Here is a 15,333-nt window from a genome sequence, read left to right as displayed (position 1 = left end):
CCACGGTAGTGATGTGGTAATCTTGTAAACCTACAAACTTTATCACTGAATCAGATTTCCCTTTGCTGATGAGATTCAAAACAAACAACAAAAAAGAAAACAGGCTTTACATTTAGATCAAAAAGGACAACTTTTCTTTCTAATTAACTTAACCAAATGTATCACTGAAATTTACAACAGGGAAGTATTCTAAAGATTGAGTATCTTTTGTTCTCAAACTCTTCGTACACTGCATACAAGTTATTATATATAATAAACCATAGAAAGAATGTAGTGTGTGCATATATATATTACATATATATATAAATATTTAAATTCCAGTTTATTCCAGTTTTTAAACAGCATTATAAAAGAAGTTAAAGTCAGAGTAGCCAACTATACATTGTGTGTGTATGTGTATATATATACATGCATACACACACACACACACTACATTCTTTCCATGGTAAAATAAAATCAGCAATTATATAGTAGCTCAAAGCCTCTGAATAATTTAAGACTACAAAAATGACTATTCAGAAGAAATTACAGGGAAAAATTTAGGTAGGCAATGTAATTTAGTAAGAACCTTGGTTAAGAGAAAGTGAAAGAGATAAATTGTAACTTCCTATTTTATTGCTATTCTCAAGGCAAAATCTCTATAAAGATTTTATTTCTCATAGGAATATCATTAAAAAAAGGTATATGAAAAAGATTAATCTGCAAACCACAGAGACAAAAATCATCACTGACAGTCAAATACAGAATACTTTTTCTTCCTGAATGACTGGATACAAAGGGGATTATAACTTTGAGAAAGAAAAGTTTTATCAGATGGATTCCATGAATTTTACAACAGTGTGCAGCAGAGGGAGGGAAGAACACAAGAAACAAATATACTTCATATCAAAGAGTCGTTTCCTAGATGTTTTTATTCAGATTTACTGGGATGACTTTGTCCTATTAAACACTTTACTATCCCTCTAAAAGGAAGAAAGGGTGAGAAGCTTTGATAACCTAACTCAATTAAAATATTGTTAGAGAGTTTTCTTTCTCTTTTACCTAATTCAAAAGTTGAAAGTTATACCAAAATATAATAGGCAAACATGCATGCAAAATGACCCTGCAATTAAGAAAATTGCTGGGATCAAATGTTGTTTTTAAGTTCTACAGTAAAACAGTCTCCTAGACATTTAATGTCATGTCATTTGGTAAATGAAAGTTTCCTCAAAGTAAGAGCAGCGAGAAGACCTAAAAATTATGCTAGTGAAGAGTCTGACTGAAAAAAAAACAAAAATATGGGATCATGTTGGGTCTAACACTAATTTTACTTGAAGGTACTACAGAACTGAATAAAATGCTGATACCAATACATAAAATGTATTGAGTTGGCAACAAGGAAAAGCATGATGTCAGCCACCAACATCACCATCCACATTCCCAAATAGAGTGAAGACTTTAATTCTTGAACTGACTTCATGCTAAAGTTATAGTAAAAATTAAAAACCTGAGGCATGAGGCATTATTAAACATAGACGAATTTAGTTTGGCACAATTTTGACTCAAATTAGCCTAGCACTTTAACAAATTCAGTCAAAAACATAGAAAAATGCAAGCTTAAACACTACAATTTTCTAAATGTATACATTTTCACCAAATAGACTGATACAAGATATCTTAGGCAACTCTCAGGCATATTCAAGTAAGCAATACCACACACAAACAAAATGGAGGATAACAGGATACTGAGAAACATACGCACATACACACCCACAGAAGTCCTTACTTTCATGGCATGGATCTCTTCAAGCAATCGTTGCGCCCGTCTTTGGTTTTTTAACAGTGCATCTTCGGTACCCCTGCAAAAAATACATTACAATATGTAGCCAGGCAAAGCATTAATTTTTAGACTCATACTGTAATGGATAATCACTTCATTTCTTTTTAGAAAAGTGTAATAAATCTCTAAATAACAAACACGTCACTATCCTACACTGCCCATTTTCCCCACTCCCAAAAGAAACCTCAATTTACTAAACAAACCCATATGTCAGTAACTGGCAAAAATAAGTACTGTCTTGGCATTGTATTAATGACTATCATTGCTGATAGTTTGCCTTCTCTAGTTCCTTAATAACACTTTTTAGATCAATCAATCAATAGTACATTTAATGTAATATAAATTTCGTAAGTTACAAGTAGAGTTTGGCTATAATTTTATCAAATGAAAATTTGCTCTCTGGAATTTAAGGAAAAAATAAAGAAGGGCTATATTCTGACATATTTATGAAAGAGCAGGAAATTAATCAGGAACAAAACATATTTGAAGGCTAAGTATTCATGCTTACATTATAAGAAGAACTATAAATAAAAATAAAATACCTTTTCACTAACACTAGTGATACTGAAAATACAAAACATTATATTTTTCCAAAAAATTACATGGAACACAATATTCTAATAAACACTTTCACAAGATACTGAAGATTTCAAATTACTTAGCAATTCAAGAAAAAATGTGATATAAAATCTTCAAAACTGATTCTTAAGGTATTACTAGATTTGTTAAGCTATATCAGTACCTTAAAATAACTTCTAATAACATAAAACAGATAAGCCCAAGGGAATTTTATTCTGAAAAGACCAAAAGAGAGTTTTGCAAAAGCAGCAGAAAAATTCATCCTGTATCTTGAGCAATGATGTTCAAACCATAGAAGGGCATGCTGACACAGCACATTCTATCTCACATCATCTCCACATACAAAACAAAAATGCTGTATGAGTAAGATATTTGATTACTTCTCTATATCCCACCCTAAACATTTTAAAGCATCAAATAAAAACAACTTTTGACATTTTATTAGTCACAAGTTCATGACTTTAAATGACTAACTTTTTTGACTTCAGTCTGCCAACACTCCTGACAAGTTTTCGGATAACCAAAACTCGTATTCTCTTCACTTCTTTTCTCATCTTCACAACCTTTGAAGAATAAAGTCATAATTAGAAGAAACACACTCACTTCAGGAACAAACACACTTTATTTTGAGTCTTAATATTATAGACTTAGTCTACCACTTCACCTTTTTTGTCTAACTATATTCATAGCTTGATGTAATCAAACCTCTTCCATAAATAGTGAAGGAATAAATCAACAGTCTAAAAATGTGTCTAAGGGCTTAAGAAAAACAAGCTATAATTTTTAAAAAGTCATGGTATTACCTGAGATAAGTATTTTAATGTTACACTTATATCTTGCTGGGCTTGGAACACAATAAACAGTGAGTTCCCTGAAATCAGAACCTGTCATATTCATCTTTGTATTCTCACCGTTTAAAACAAAGCCTCACTCATAATGGTAGGAATTTAATTTGTTGAATGAGTATTTTAATTAGCAAATTAGCTTTTAATTAGCAATTTATTTTATTTATTTATAAAACAAAACTTTCATTATTTTTAGTAATAAATTATTTCAAGTATAATTTTAAAAGCAGCTCCACAAACACAAGGGCATTGTGTGCAAGCATATGTGCATGTCAACATAAATGCTCCCCCCGCCACACACATACAAATACATACTTTAAATCATCCTATCAGAGAACAGTGTTTAACTCTAAGAACAAAAAGCAGAGCTATAGGCCAAGAAACGGAAATTCTAGTTATAAAAAAAAAATACACATCATAATAGCTTTCAGTGCAATGGCATGTAATCACGGAGTTTATGTTTTATCTATCACAGTTAGGAGGCATACATCTTAAAAATTACTCCTGGAATGTCCTTCTTCCCCTTCTTCACTTTAGGGACTACATAAAATTCAGTTCCAATATAGTCCTTCCATTGAAACCTTCAATGACTTCTTCAGTTAGAGATAACCACTCCATCCCTGGGGCCCCCACTATACAGATTCTGTCATTAAAGCATCTACCTCACTGCATTGTTACTAATGGATCATGTGGCTGTCTTTTTCTATAGACAGCAAGCTCCTAGAAAACAGGAGTCTTGTAATATTTATATAGTGTTTTCTTTGTCCTGCAAGAGTACCTGGCACACAAAATTCCTCAAATTCTTCTTGCCAAAATAACATTATCAACATCATCCTGTTTCTTTAAGGCTCTTCCATTAAATTAATAATATCTTCTCTTACCCTTCACATCATTCACTCCCTTATTCACTGAAGATATTAGCAACCAACTTACAATTTCTTTACACCCTAAGTTCTGCCATCATTCTGTGTAACTTACAGGCCCAGTTGAATAGCCCATTTGATAGTTATATCTTCACTTCTTTACTTATTTTCTAAAGACCTAATCTATTCTATTTCAGCCATCCACTTCCATGGCTACACTGTCAACCTTGTCATCATTCATAATATTCAATTTCTAAAACCATTAATTCAAATATTCCACACTGTGATCACAACCTCTATCAGCCTGCTTGCTTAACTCCACCCACCACAACCATCTTTGACTTCATTAGGACCACCAATCCACTGACTCCTAAACTTCCTCTTTTTACATGTTCCTCTTTTTACGCACTTTAGATACATGATAAACACTTGCCAATTTCTTAAACTTCTATCCCTCTGGTTAAGAAACCATAGTCTTGAATGAAAAAAACACTGAGTTCTTCATTGTTGTATGTCAATAGCAAATATTTGTAACACTCTGTCTACTACAAATTCATCATAATTAACCTCAAGTGGACCCTCATTCTTCCTAGCCATCCTATATTTTTCTGTTCAATTCACTCTACAATGCCTGTTTTAAACTTTTGCCTACTCTCCTGAATCCTCTAGTCTCCGTCCTCCCTTCTTTCTTTCAATCGCGTGGAGAAAATAATTATCAGTTGGGGACCATCATTTTTCTACTACCATGAATGCAAATGTACTTCCATGACCCATCTTCCTTTATGAATAAAGTTACAATATAAGATACACCACTACACATATCTGAAGTTAATCTTTCAACTGTCTTCTAAAAGAGCCCATTCTCTTCTGCCTTCCTAGAATCTCTACTATGGATTATCCCTTTACCATAGCATTGTCATTCTCTTCCTTTTAACGCATTTGTTTCTCACTGATTTTTAAACATGCTTGAGTCATTTTCATTAGACTAAATAAACATCCTCATTACGTAGTTCACTAGGACCACCCACTCTTTAGTTATGTGGAGAATTAAGCTTTTAGAAAGAGACATCCAAACTCAGTATCTCTATTTCTGCATGCCACACAAATCCAGTTTGATTATCATCCTCATCAAGCCTACTAAAAGATGTCACTAAGGACATCAATGATTTCCAAAAAAGCCCCTGAAATCCAATGGAAATTCAACATTTTTGACCACTTTCTCTTTCTTCAAACATTCTTCCCTTGGTTTTCCAAGACAGTTTTCTTCCTTCCTTTCTACTCACTCTATTTTGATCTTCTTTGAAAATTCATCCACCTCTATCCACTCATAAAATGTTAAGAGTTGAAGGGGCAGTCCCAAGCCAGTGTTTCTTTTCACAATACATTGTTTAGCTTTAGGAGATCTTATGTGTGCATATTTAATTTGCCACCTAAACAAAGAGGAGTCAAAAATTTTATCTTCAGTTGAGATCACCCCTTTTAGCTTCAAGCCCAAATGTGCAACTTTCTGCTTGACATTTATTTCTGAGTGCGCTCAAAATCACCTCAAATTCACACTTAAACTCATGTTCTTCACCTCCAATAAGACCCTTCCCTTCTTTTGTGGGGGAGGGGAGTTTCATATTTCAGGGAATGGAACAATTCTTTTAGTTATAAACCTAAAGGTCATTACAGGTAGCTCTCTTAATCCTTCACAATGAATCTCCAAGTCCTATTAATCTTAAATCCTAATTATCTTTCAAATTGTGCCACTTTTTCCCCTATCTTGACCTTCTTGCAATCGTGGCTGAGATACTGTTAACTGGTTTCTCCGCACCTATTCTTGCATCTCTCCAACCAGTTATCCACAATGCCGTCAGAATAAAAATTTTTAAAGCATATATATCCAATGTCACACCTTTACGTAACTCTTTTTAACGGTCTCCAATTGTTCTCAGAAGAACCACGTTGGCCTTTCAGTCCCCTGTCCTTACCATGCTCACTTCTACTACAAAGCCTTTACACCTACCATTTCCACTGATCAGAATGTTCTTTCTTCCCATGTCAGCTTGTTAACATCTACTCATCCTGATTTTGGACCAACTGTCATTTCTGTGAAGAGTCTTTTCTGGCCTCCCTGAGAGGGTCACAAGTACCTTTACTTGGTAACTTAATACTTTACTTTTAATCTGATTATTTTTAATGTGTCTTTCCTCAGTAGGTTATAAATTCTGTGAAGGTCAAGTATCTGGTTTGATCCAACACTGCATCTTAACACCTAACATAGTGCATGGCACACAGTATATGTCCAATAAATATTGGTTAAATAAATGAACAGAAATGTAACAATACACACTGTCTATTCACTGTTTCAAATGCATAATATATTTTAAAAATGCACAGTAATCAGGCTTCTTTTCCCCTAGATAAGTTAACCTCTTAGGAATTTGTTTCAAAGTTAGACTCATTTAGAAAAAAAATCACACTTTGCATAAATGAAAAGGCACACAAAGTTTAAGGAAAAAAAAAAAAAAAGAACTGCCACATTGCATAAACAGAATTATATGGTGTCATGATACATTTTTAAAAGTTATTCATAAAATAAACTAATAGCAAGTGATGAACTATACATTAAAATATATTAACAAATGTTTCTAATTGCTTAACTTTGCAGGTACATGAGATGATAATATACCATTTGCTAACTACTGTTAACCAAACTTAACTAATAAACTGCAGTGGGCAGAGTTGGTCCTTGGTTACAGTCCAATCATAAGAAAGCTTGTCTCCAATTTTAAAATTCCAATTTAAGAAATACTGTGTTTGTATTAATGGATAAGGGAACTCTAAAACCAAAAAGAATACCTCATATATTTAAGACTTAGGTTTCCTCAAACACTTAGATTTTTGCAAAACTGATGACAAATATAGCCTTTAAGTTAGGATTTAAAAGGCTGCCAATTCATTTGTCACCCAGGAGTTATAAAGTTGGTTGACAGACAACCCAGAAGGCAACGAACAGACCTAGTACACCAATACTGCCAGAAGTCTAAGTGCACTGCCTAATGGCAGTACACTTTGGCAAACCTCTAACCAAAAGCAAGAACTGTCATTGTTAGAATTGTAAAAACAGTATGATTATTGTTTAAGAGGGAAAGAACAGAGCAATAGTGTGAGCACAGAGAAAACAGAGGCTTAGAAATGTAAATAAAATATGCTGACACAGAAGAAAGCAAATGAAAGAGAAGTAGAAGGAAGGGGTCTGAAGACAGAAATTGAAGGGAAAATCTGAGGCCATCACCAACAAGACTGATGAAGCCAAGCCAAGGGGCTTCCAAACAGCAAGAGAACGAACGCATTTAAGACAATCTATAAGATCTGAAGAAAAAGAGTTAAGACTTACATACATAGTGAATATATATGTACTGACAGTGAAGTACCGCCTATAAATTAGGCATACAGAGGCCTTTAAAGGTAACCTGGCAAAATCTAAACATAGGGCATCTCTTGCATAGACAATATAAAAATACTATAAATACAATGGAAGTCTAATATAGCTATTTGGGAAAAGACCATGTGAGATGACTCAGAACAGTCAACATAAACACAGGAAAGGAAACCACAGAGAGGCAAAAGTTGGCAGTGTCCAACTCAAGGAAATTCCAAAGAAAGGGTTCCCCAGCTCAGAGACTTGAGAAATCTAATCTGTTCTGGAATAACTCAATTATGGGAACAGATACATCATAGCTCAACATGAATCATGCAACTAAAACCCCTTTCTGCATTTCTACATACCAAGCCGCTGATGGTCAGTATATACAGGAAAAGAATGTGTTTTACAATGTGAGCATTACTATGTATATTGGATTTTTTTTTAATAAACTAGCTTTCTCATTCACACAATCTCTTATACACTTATGTTTAATATGAATTTGCTTTTTAGAGAATGAGCTCTATTTCTGTGGTGACAATGACAGCAAGTTTCTGATATACAAAGCAGACAGAAGACTTTGGTCCAAAGACAAAACTAAATGTTACTTGAATTGACTTTTGGCTGGCTATGTGTTAGCTGGCCAACTAGTTAGCCTCTGATAATTCACCAACTTTACCATGTTTTTGAGTTAGCCTGTAATAAAAATCTATAGTTATTAGAAAATAGTTATTCCAAGAGCTAGTATTGTTCCAGGGGAACTTGTGGTGTTCAGAAAAATCTCTAAGTATATCTGTGTTTCTAAGAATACATTAAAACTTCTGTTATTCATTAATTACCTATCAGGTTAGTAAATACAAAAAAACTATGACAACACATTCTGTGTATGAGGTTGTGAGGAAACAGACAAATGCAAACTGGTTTACTCCTTTGGAGGAAATTTTGCTGTACTTTAAAACAAAAGTCCTACTTCTAGGAATCTATTCCGAAGATACCTCAACAACAGGAAAAGGCTACACACAAGATTATTCATTGCAGCACTTTAACAAAATGTAGCATGAGAGAGAAGATAATGTATTAAATAAAGCATATAGCAAGGTAGTATTTTAAATCAATGCAAAAGATCTCTAGGTATTACATGGATAAAACTTGAAAAGTAACATTTGGTGAATAAAATACAGTAGTCCCCCCTTACCAACAATTTTGTTGTCAGCAGTTTCAATTACCTGCGGTTAGCCAAAATTCCAAATATAAATAACTCATAAATTTTAAACTGTGTACCACTCTGAGCAGCATGATGAAATCTCTCACTGTACTACTCCATCCCACACGGGATGTAAATCATACATCCAGTGTATTCCTGCTGTATCTGTTACCTGCCCATTATAGTACAGAAAATAATAATAATAATAATGAAGACAGTTTGGTACTATCTGAGGTTTTAAGCATACACTGGGAGTCTTCGAACATAACTCCCATGGATAAGGGAGACTACTATAATTTATAATTTGTAGAACAATATGCAGTTTAAAAGTACACAACACAATACTGTACACTGGATATAGATACTTATGTTACTAAAATTGTAAAAAATACAGAAGAGAAAAACACGCACCAAGAAGAATAATTACCGCTGAGGTAGAAAAGAAGATTGGTGGAATTAAACATTAAGATATAGCAAAACATTGACATTTCCTAAACAGAGGAAGCAGATTATAAGACTCGTTACATTATTTCCCATACGTTTGAAGTAATTCATAGTTAACAAAACTATTGGGTTTCTTGCCTTTTTTTGAGACAAGGTCTGGCTCTATTGCCCAGGCTGGAGAACAGTTGTGTGATCTCGGCTCATCGCAACCTCCGCCCCATCCCGGGCTCAAGCCATCTTCCTACATCAGCCTCCCAAGTAGCTGGGACTACAGGTATGTACTACGATGTGTGGCTAATTCTTCTGTATTTTTTGTAGAGACAAGGTTTCACCATGTCGCCCAGGCTGGTCTCAAACTCGTGAGCTCAAGTGATCCGCCAGCCTCAGCCTCCCAAAGTGCTGAGATTACAGAGTGAGGCACTGCACCTGGCCAAAATTATTGTTTTATAAAAAGGATCCTAATTTTGTCATATGGATGATAACTTATTGCTGATTTTACTTTTTATTTCTGATGAGCAACAATTTTTAAAAATATCTAGAATGCTTAGTGAACAGCTACAATTTAACCATTATTGGGCATATGCTGCCACCTAGCAAAACTTCCCAGAATAGTTTAATAACTAAACACAAATTGGTTCTTTTCTTACAGATAGGCCCTAATTTAATATTTCAGAAAAAAATTGTTAAAAAGTACTCTGCACCTAATCATGACATAGGAGTTTTGTAACTTCATAAGCACATACAAACATGGTTCTTGACATTCTTATGTTTTACAATATGTGGAAGCAACTCATTTTGTTCTTTGGCACTTTAGTTTCTACCTTTACTGTCTTACAAGAAATGAAAAGCAATTTTCTAATGGGCTTATTGGTAATTTGCTATCAATGAATAAAATAGGCCAGGTGCGGTGGCTCACGCCTGTTATCTCAGCACTTTGCGAGGCCGAGGTCAGAAGACTGAGGCCATCCTGGCTAACATGACCCTGTCTCTACTAAAAACACGGAAAAAAAAAAAAAATTAGCCAGGAGTGACGGCAGGCACCTGTAGTCCCATCTATTCAGGAGGCTGAGGCAGGAGAATGGCGTGAACCTGGGAGGCGGAACTTGCAGTGAGCCAAGATCGTGCCACTGCACTCCAGCCAGGGGGACAGAGGGAGACTCCAACTCAAAAAAAAAAAAAAAAAAAAAAAAAAAAAAAAAAAAAAAAAGAATAAAATAATGTCAGTTGTATACATAGGATTTGGCCTTCCTATGAAATTAAAGCACTCCATCAGATTGCTACACCTCCTAATTCTGATTTTTACATATCACTGCTGCCTAAGTTTTAGAAAACAGATGACTTGAGAAAATCTAGCTCTAGTTTTGCAAATTATTTACTCACTAAATGCTATGGCACTGTAGTTTTCAATTGTGCATTTCTCCTCTAGTTCTAATGGAAAGGGAGAAAAAAAGTCAGCATTTAGGAGATTTTCCCTCTCATCTGAACATTAGTTGACAGTTACGCTATCCATGCTTTCATCTGCCCAATATATATTTACTTCTTATATTTACCTGTAGACAAGGTACTGTGCTGGAGATGAGGGAAGCTGCTATAAAAAGCAATTAAAAATTCTCTCTTCTAAGTACCCAGAATATGCAACAAATAATCACCAAGATAGAGTAAAAAGTGATGGTTTATTTTTTAGAAGAGTAAAGATAAATTTTTACTTTACTTCGCAAGAATAACAACAAACTTTAATTTTAATCTCTTTACAACATTGTATTGGAAGTTCTGGCCAGGGCAATCAGGCAAGAGAAAGAAATAAAGGGTATTCAAATAGGAAGAGAGGAAGTCAAATTGTCCCTATTTGCAGATGACATGATTCTATATTTAGAAAACTCCATCATCTCAGCCTAAAATCTCCTTACGCTGATAAGCGTAAAAAAGAGCCTGCATAGCCAAGGCAATCCTAAGCAAAAGGGACAAAGCTGGAGGCATCGTGCTACCTGATATCAAACTATAATACAAGGCTACAGTAACCAAAACAGCATGGTACTGGTACCAAAACAGATACATAGACCAATGGAACAGAACAGAGGCCTCAGAAACAACACCACACATCTACAAACACCTGATCTTTGACAAACCTGACAAAAACAAGCAATGGGGAAAGGATTCCCTATTTAATAAATGGTGTTGGGAAAACTGGCTAGCCCTATGCAGAAAACTGAAACTGGACCCCTTCTTTACATCTTCTACAAAAATTAACTCAAAATGGATTAAAGACTTAAACGTCAGACCTAAAACCACAAAAACTCTAGAAGAAAACCTAGGCAATACTATTCAGGACACAGGCATGGACAAAGACTTCATGACTACAACACCAAAACCAATGGCAACAAAAACCAAAAATGACAAATGGGATCTAAGTAAACTAAAGAGCTTCTGCACAGCAAAAGAAATTACCATCAGAGTGAACAGGCAACCTACAGAATGGGAGAAAATTCTTGCCATCTACCCATCTGACAAAGGGCTACTATCCAGAATCTACAAAGAACTTAAACAAATTTACAAGAAAAAAACAAACAACCCCATCAAAAAGTGGGCAAAGGATATGAACAGACATTTCTCAAAAGAAGTCATTTACGCAGCCAATGAATATATGAAAAAATGCTCATCATCACTGGTCATTAGAGAAATACAAATCCAAACCACAATGAGATACCACCTCATGCCAGTTAGAACGGCAATCATTGAAAAGTCAGGAAACAACAGATGCTGGAGAGGATGTGAAGAAATAGGAATACTTTTACACTGTTGGTGGAAGTGTAAATTAATTCAACCATAGAGGAAGGCAGTGTAGTGATTCCTCAAGAATCTAGCAATAGAAACACCATTTGACCCAGCAATCCCATTACTGGCTATATACCCAAAGGATTACAAATCATTCTGCTCTAAAGGCACGTGTGCACATATGTTTTTTGTGGCACTGTTTACAACAGCAAAGACTTTGACCCAACCCAAATGGCTATCAATGATAGACTGGATAATGAAAATGTGGCACATATACACCAAGGAATACAATGCAGCCATAAAAAAGTATGAGTTCATGTCCTTTGTAGGGACATGGATGAAGATGGACACCAACATTTTCTGCAAAGCAACATAGGAAAAGAAAACCAAACATGGCATGTTCTCACTCATAAGTTGGAGTTGAACAATGAGAACACATGGACACAGGGAAGGGAACATCACACAATAGGGCCTATGGCACTGGGCGGTGGGGGCGGGGGAAGGATAGCATTAGGATAAATACCTAATGTAGATGACAGGTTGATGGGTGCAGTAAACCACCATGGCACATGTATACCTATGTAACAAACCTGCACGTTCTGCACATGTACCCCAGAACCTAAAGTATATATATATATATAAAAGATTAAAGTTTGAGAAGAGTCACTGTAAGTACTTGGGAAGCTAGTACAGTAGCTGTACTAGGAATCTAGTGGTGATGGAAAAGAAGTGAAAAGATTGAAAGCAAATTCAAATTATTTTTCAGAAACATTTCCTCTTCAAGAAGTTGTTAATTCACTTCTTCTGCCTATTTTCTGAGATGGTTTCTTTTAATTTCTATGAGGTATTTCCTATTAAAGGCATTAGTCCTTTGTCATATTTGCTGTATATATTTTTTTCTAGTTGGTTGTCCTTTTTTTTTCTTTGGTATGTTATTCAATTTTTTTATGTAGATAAATCTATAACTGTATTTACTTTTGTGGTTTTTTTCCCCCACTAATTTTAAATTATAATATCCTCCATCATCTCCACTTTTTTCTGACCTTTTTATCCCTTTCACATTAGAACACACTAGACTTCAGTGGTGGACGTGTGTAGTTCCTGCTTTCATAAATTCATTTAATTACCTAGTAAACATATGTGTTACACGTGACACATAAACACAGGAAGACAGAAACAGTTACATAAGTGTTCCCAGAGAAGAAAGCAATCTGGCTGCACAAAGAATAGACACCTAACCCAGACCGAGGTGAGTTAATGAAGGTTTCCTAAAGGTCAAATTTTAACTGTTTTGAAGAAGAACAGAAGTTAGCTAAGTGGAAAAACAGTCTTAAATGACTTATCCCCTGTCATTTCCATCATCAAAGTCATTATAAAATTTGGTATGAAGCTCCCTGGGGCTGAAATTCCAAGGACATTACTCCGATCTTTCATACATCACAGGTAACCTAATGGAAAATAGCCCACCAAATGCTTTCTGGCACAAAGCATAAGCTTAATGTATGTTTATGAGTAAACAGTAACTGCTTGCAGCTTCCCTCTTCAGCATATCTTGTACTCCACTGTCAACTGAAATCCAGACTCGTTAATCTGGCAGTAGGGAATATATTTCAGTTCTATTTCCTTCTTCATCTCACAAGTTCCCATCAGTGAAGAGTTACCTATCCCTATATTACCCACGGGTTCTTCTGCTACTAACTCTTTCCTGCTTATACCAGTCCCTTTGCCTGGAATGACTTCTTCCCCTTTCCTGAATCACTGACTAAGTAATTCCTGGGGAAGATCCTTAAAGACCAAGTACAAATATTACCCACTTCATTTTCCCGTCTTGTTACTTGAAAATATGAAATATCTCTTACACTACTGTGTACTCTAAACAGTGACCTGCTCATACACGGAATAAAGAATTTCCTTTCTGTACGTCACTGTGAGTTCCTTACTGGATCCTTACGTTTCCAGCTTACTTTAAGACTTCGGATGACATTACTTCGTTGAATAGAAGCAGAAACCAGAGGCGGGTAAGTGGTAGGAATAGTATTTTGTTGACATTAGCACATTATGGAAGAGACGGTGGTGAGAACAAATGTCTGATGAGAATGGACTGAAGAAGCAGAACAAAGAATTGGGGATAGGAAGTATGAACAGTTCTTTATTGAAGTTCTGCTGTAAATGGAAGCAAACGAATAAGACACTAACTGGAAGAGGAAACGAAGTACTGAGCATACAGTCTCATTCAAGATCAGCAATTTCTTAGAAGCTACAGCTCTTAATTTCTCTCTTTCATTTTCGACAGGCAATAAGGAGCAGGTAATGTGTACTGAAAGTTAAAGGGTCAGGCACTTGCAAATACTTCACATATCTCAGTTAATCTCACAACCACCCTGAGACGAATTATCTTGAGTTCCGCTTTACAGACGAAAATATTGAATATCCAGGCTAAAGGGTCTTCCCAAAGTCCCACACACATAAATTCGTGGGGCCTGACACATGTCTCTCACTTTAGTCACCTAGAGACCGAAAAGCGAAATTACCGGTTGCCAAACTCCAAGTTGCGGGAAACTCGCCTGGGCCCACCACTAAAGTTCCTCCAGCCGCAGCCTCTATGCCCGCCTCCGACCATGCGTCTCAAAAGACCCGGTTTTGACGACCCTCAAAGTCAGCCCCATAGGTTCCTCGGCGCTCACCTCGTTATTGAGGTTCAGAGTTCCCGGCTGAGCCATGGTAGATAAAGGAATATGATCCGCCGCTGCCTGCACGTGAACTGGGTCTCTCAAACTGCGGCTGCGTCGCCACGCCCCTCAACGGAAGCCTCTTCTGTCCATAATTCATCCGCCGTCTGCTCTAGCTGCCGCCTGGGAAAAGGAAACGTTGACGCTTGGAGGGAGAACCGGAACTGATATAGAGCAACTTCCGGCGCAGAGGGCGACGCAACGGAATTGCGCGTTCCTATGGAAACCAGACGGGGGCTGGTAGCTGTGGAACGTCCAGGTTTTCAAGATGCAGGGGGTGTGGTGTTTGTGTGTGTGTGTCCCCTTAGTACACTGTGTGTGTGTGTCCCCTTAGTACACTGCGACCGCATTGTACCGGCCTTGGTTTTTCTCTCGTAATGGCGAGGGGGTCGCAGAACGGCTGTGAAAGAGCTCTTGTGAAATGGTCAAGCACTTGAACGAACGATTTTTTGCTTCCATTTTTTTAATCTAGTGTTTGTGAAGATTTTTTGCTTTTCTAACAAGCACGCCTTTTTAGATCCTCGCAGCTTTTTGTTGCAACCTCACATGATAGCTGAGGTGCGAATATTTTTTCCTGCACACTATAGAAGGGTTTAAATTTAAGGAATGAACGTTTGAAGCAAAACCAGGATACACATTTGGTACTGCCTGTGGGAATGGCTGTTTAGA

General features: G+C 36.2%; 1 protein-coding gene across 1 annotated transcript in view; it reads right to left on the bottom strand.

Moving 5' to 3' along the window:
* SRFBP1 (serum response factor binding protein 1) overlaps positions 1 to 14,722 on the bottom strand; it is a 62,071-nt gene extending 47,349 nt beyond the window's left edge. Inside the window, exons 1-3 of the mRNA XM_011963696.1 lie at positions 14,620 to 14,722; positions 2,873 to 2,961; positions 1,766 to 1,838 (exon numbers count right to left, since the gene is read on the bottom strand). Coding sequence (XP_011819086.1) covers positions 1,766 to 1,838; positions 2,873 to 2,961; positions 14,620 to 14,655 — 198 coding nt within the window. The 5' untranslated portion in view covers positions 14,656 to 14,722. The remainder of the gene's footprint in view (positions 1 to 1,765; positions 1,839 to 2,872; positions 2,962 to 14,619) is intronic.
* Between the last annotated feature and the right edge of the window lie 611 nt (positions 14,723 to 15,333).

Source organism: Colobus angolensis, unplaced genomic scaffold, assembly GCF_000951035.1.
Source record: "Colobus angolensis palliatus isolate OR3802 unplaced genomic scaffold, Cang.pa_1.0 Scaffold62, whole genome shotgun sequence".
In the NCBI taxonomy this organism is placed as follows: Eukaryota; Metazoa; Chordata; class Mammalia; order Primates; family Cercopithecidae; genus Colobus; species Colobus angolensis.
The sequence above is the reverse complement of the archived record's forward strand: the minus strand, read 5'-3'. Positions and strand labels throughout refer to the sequence as shown.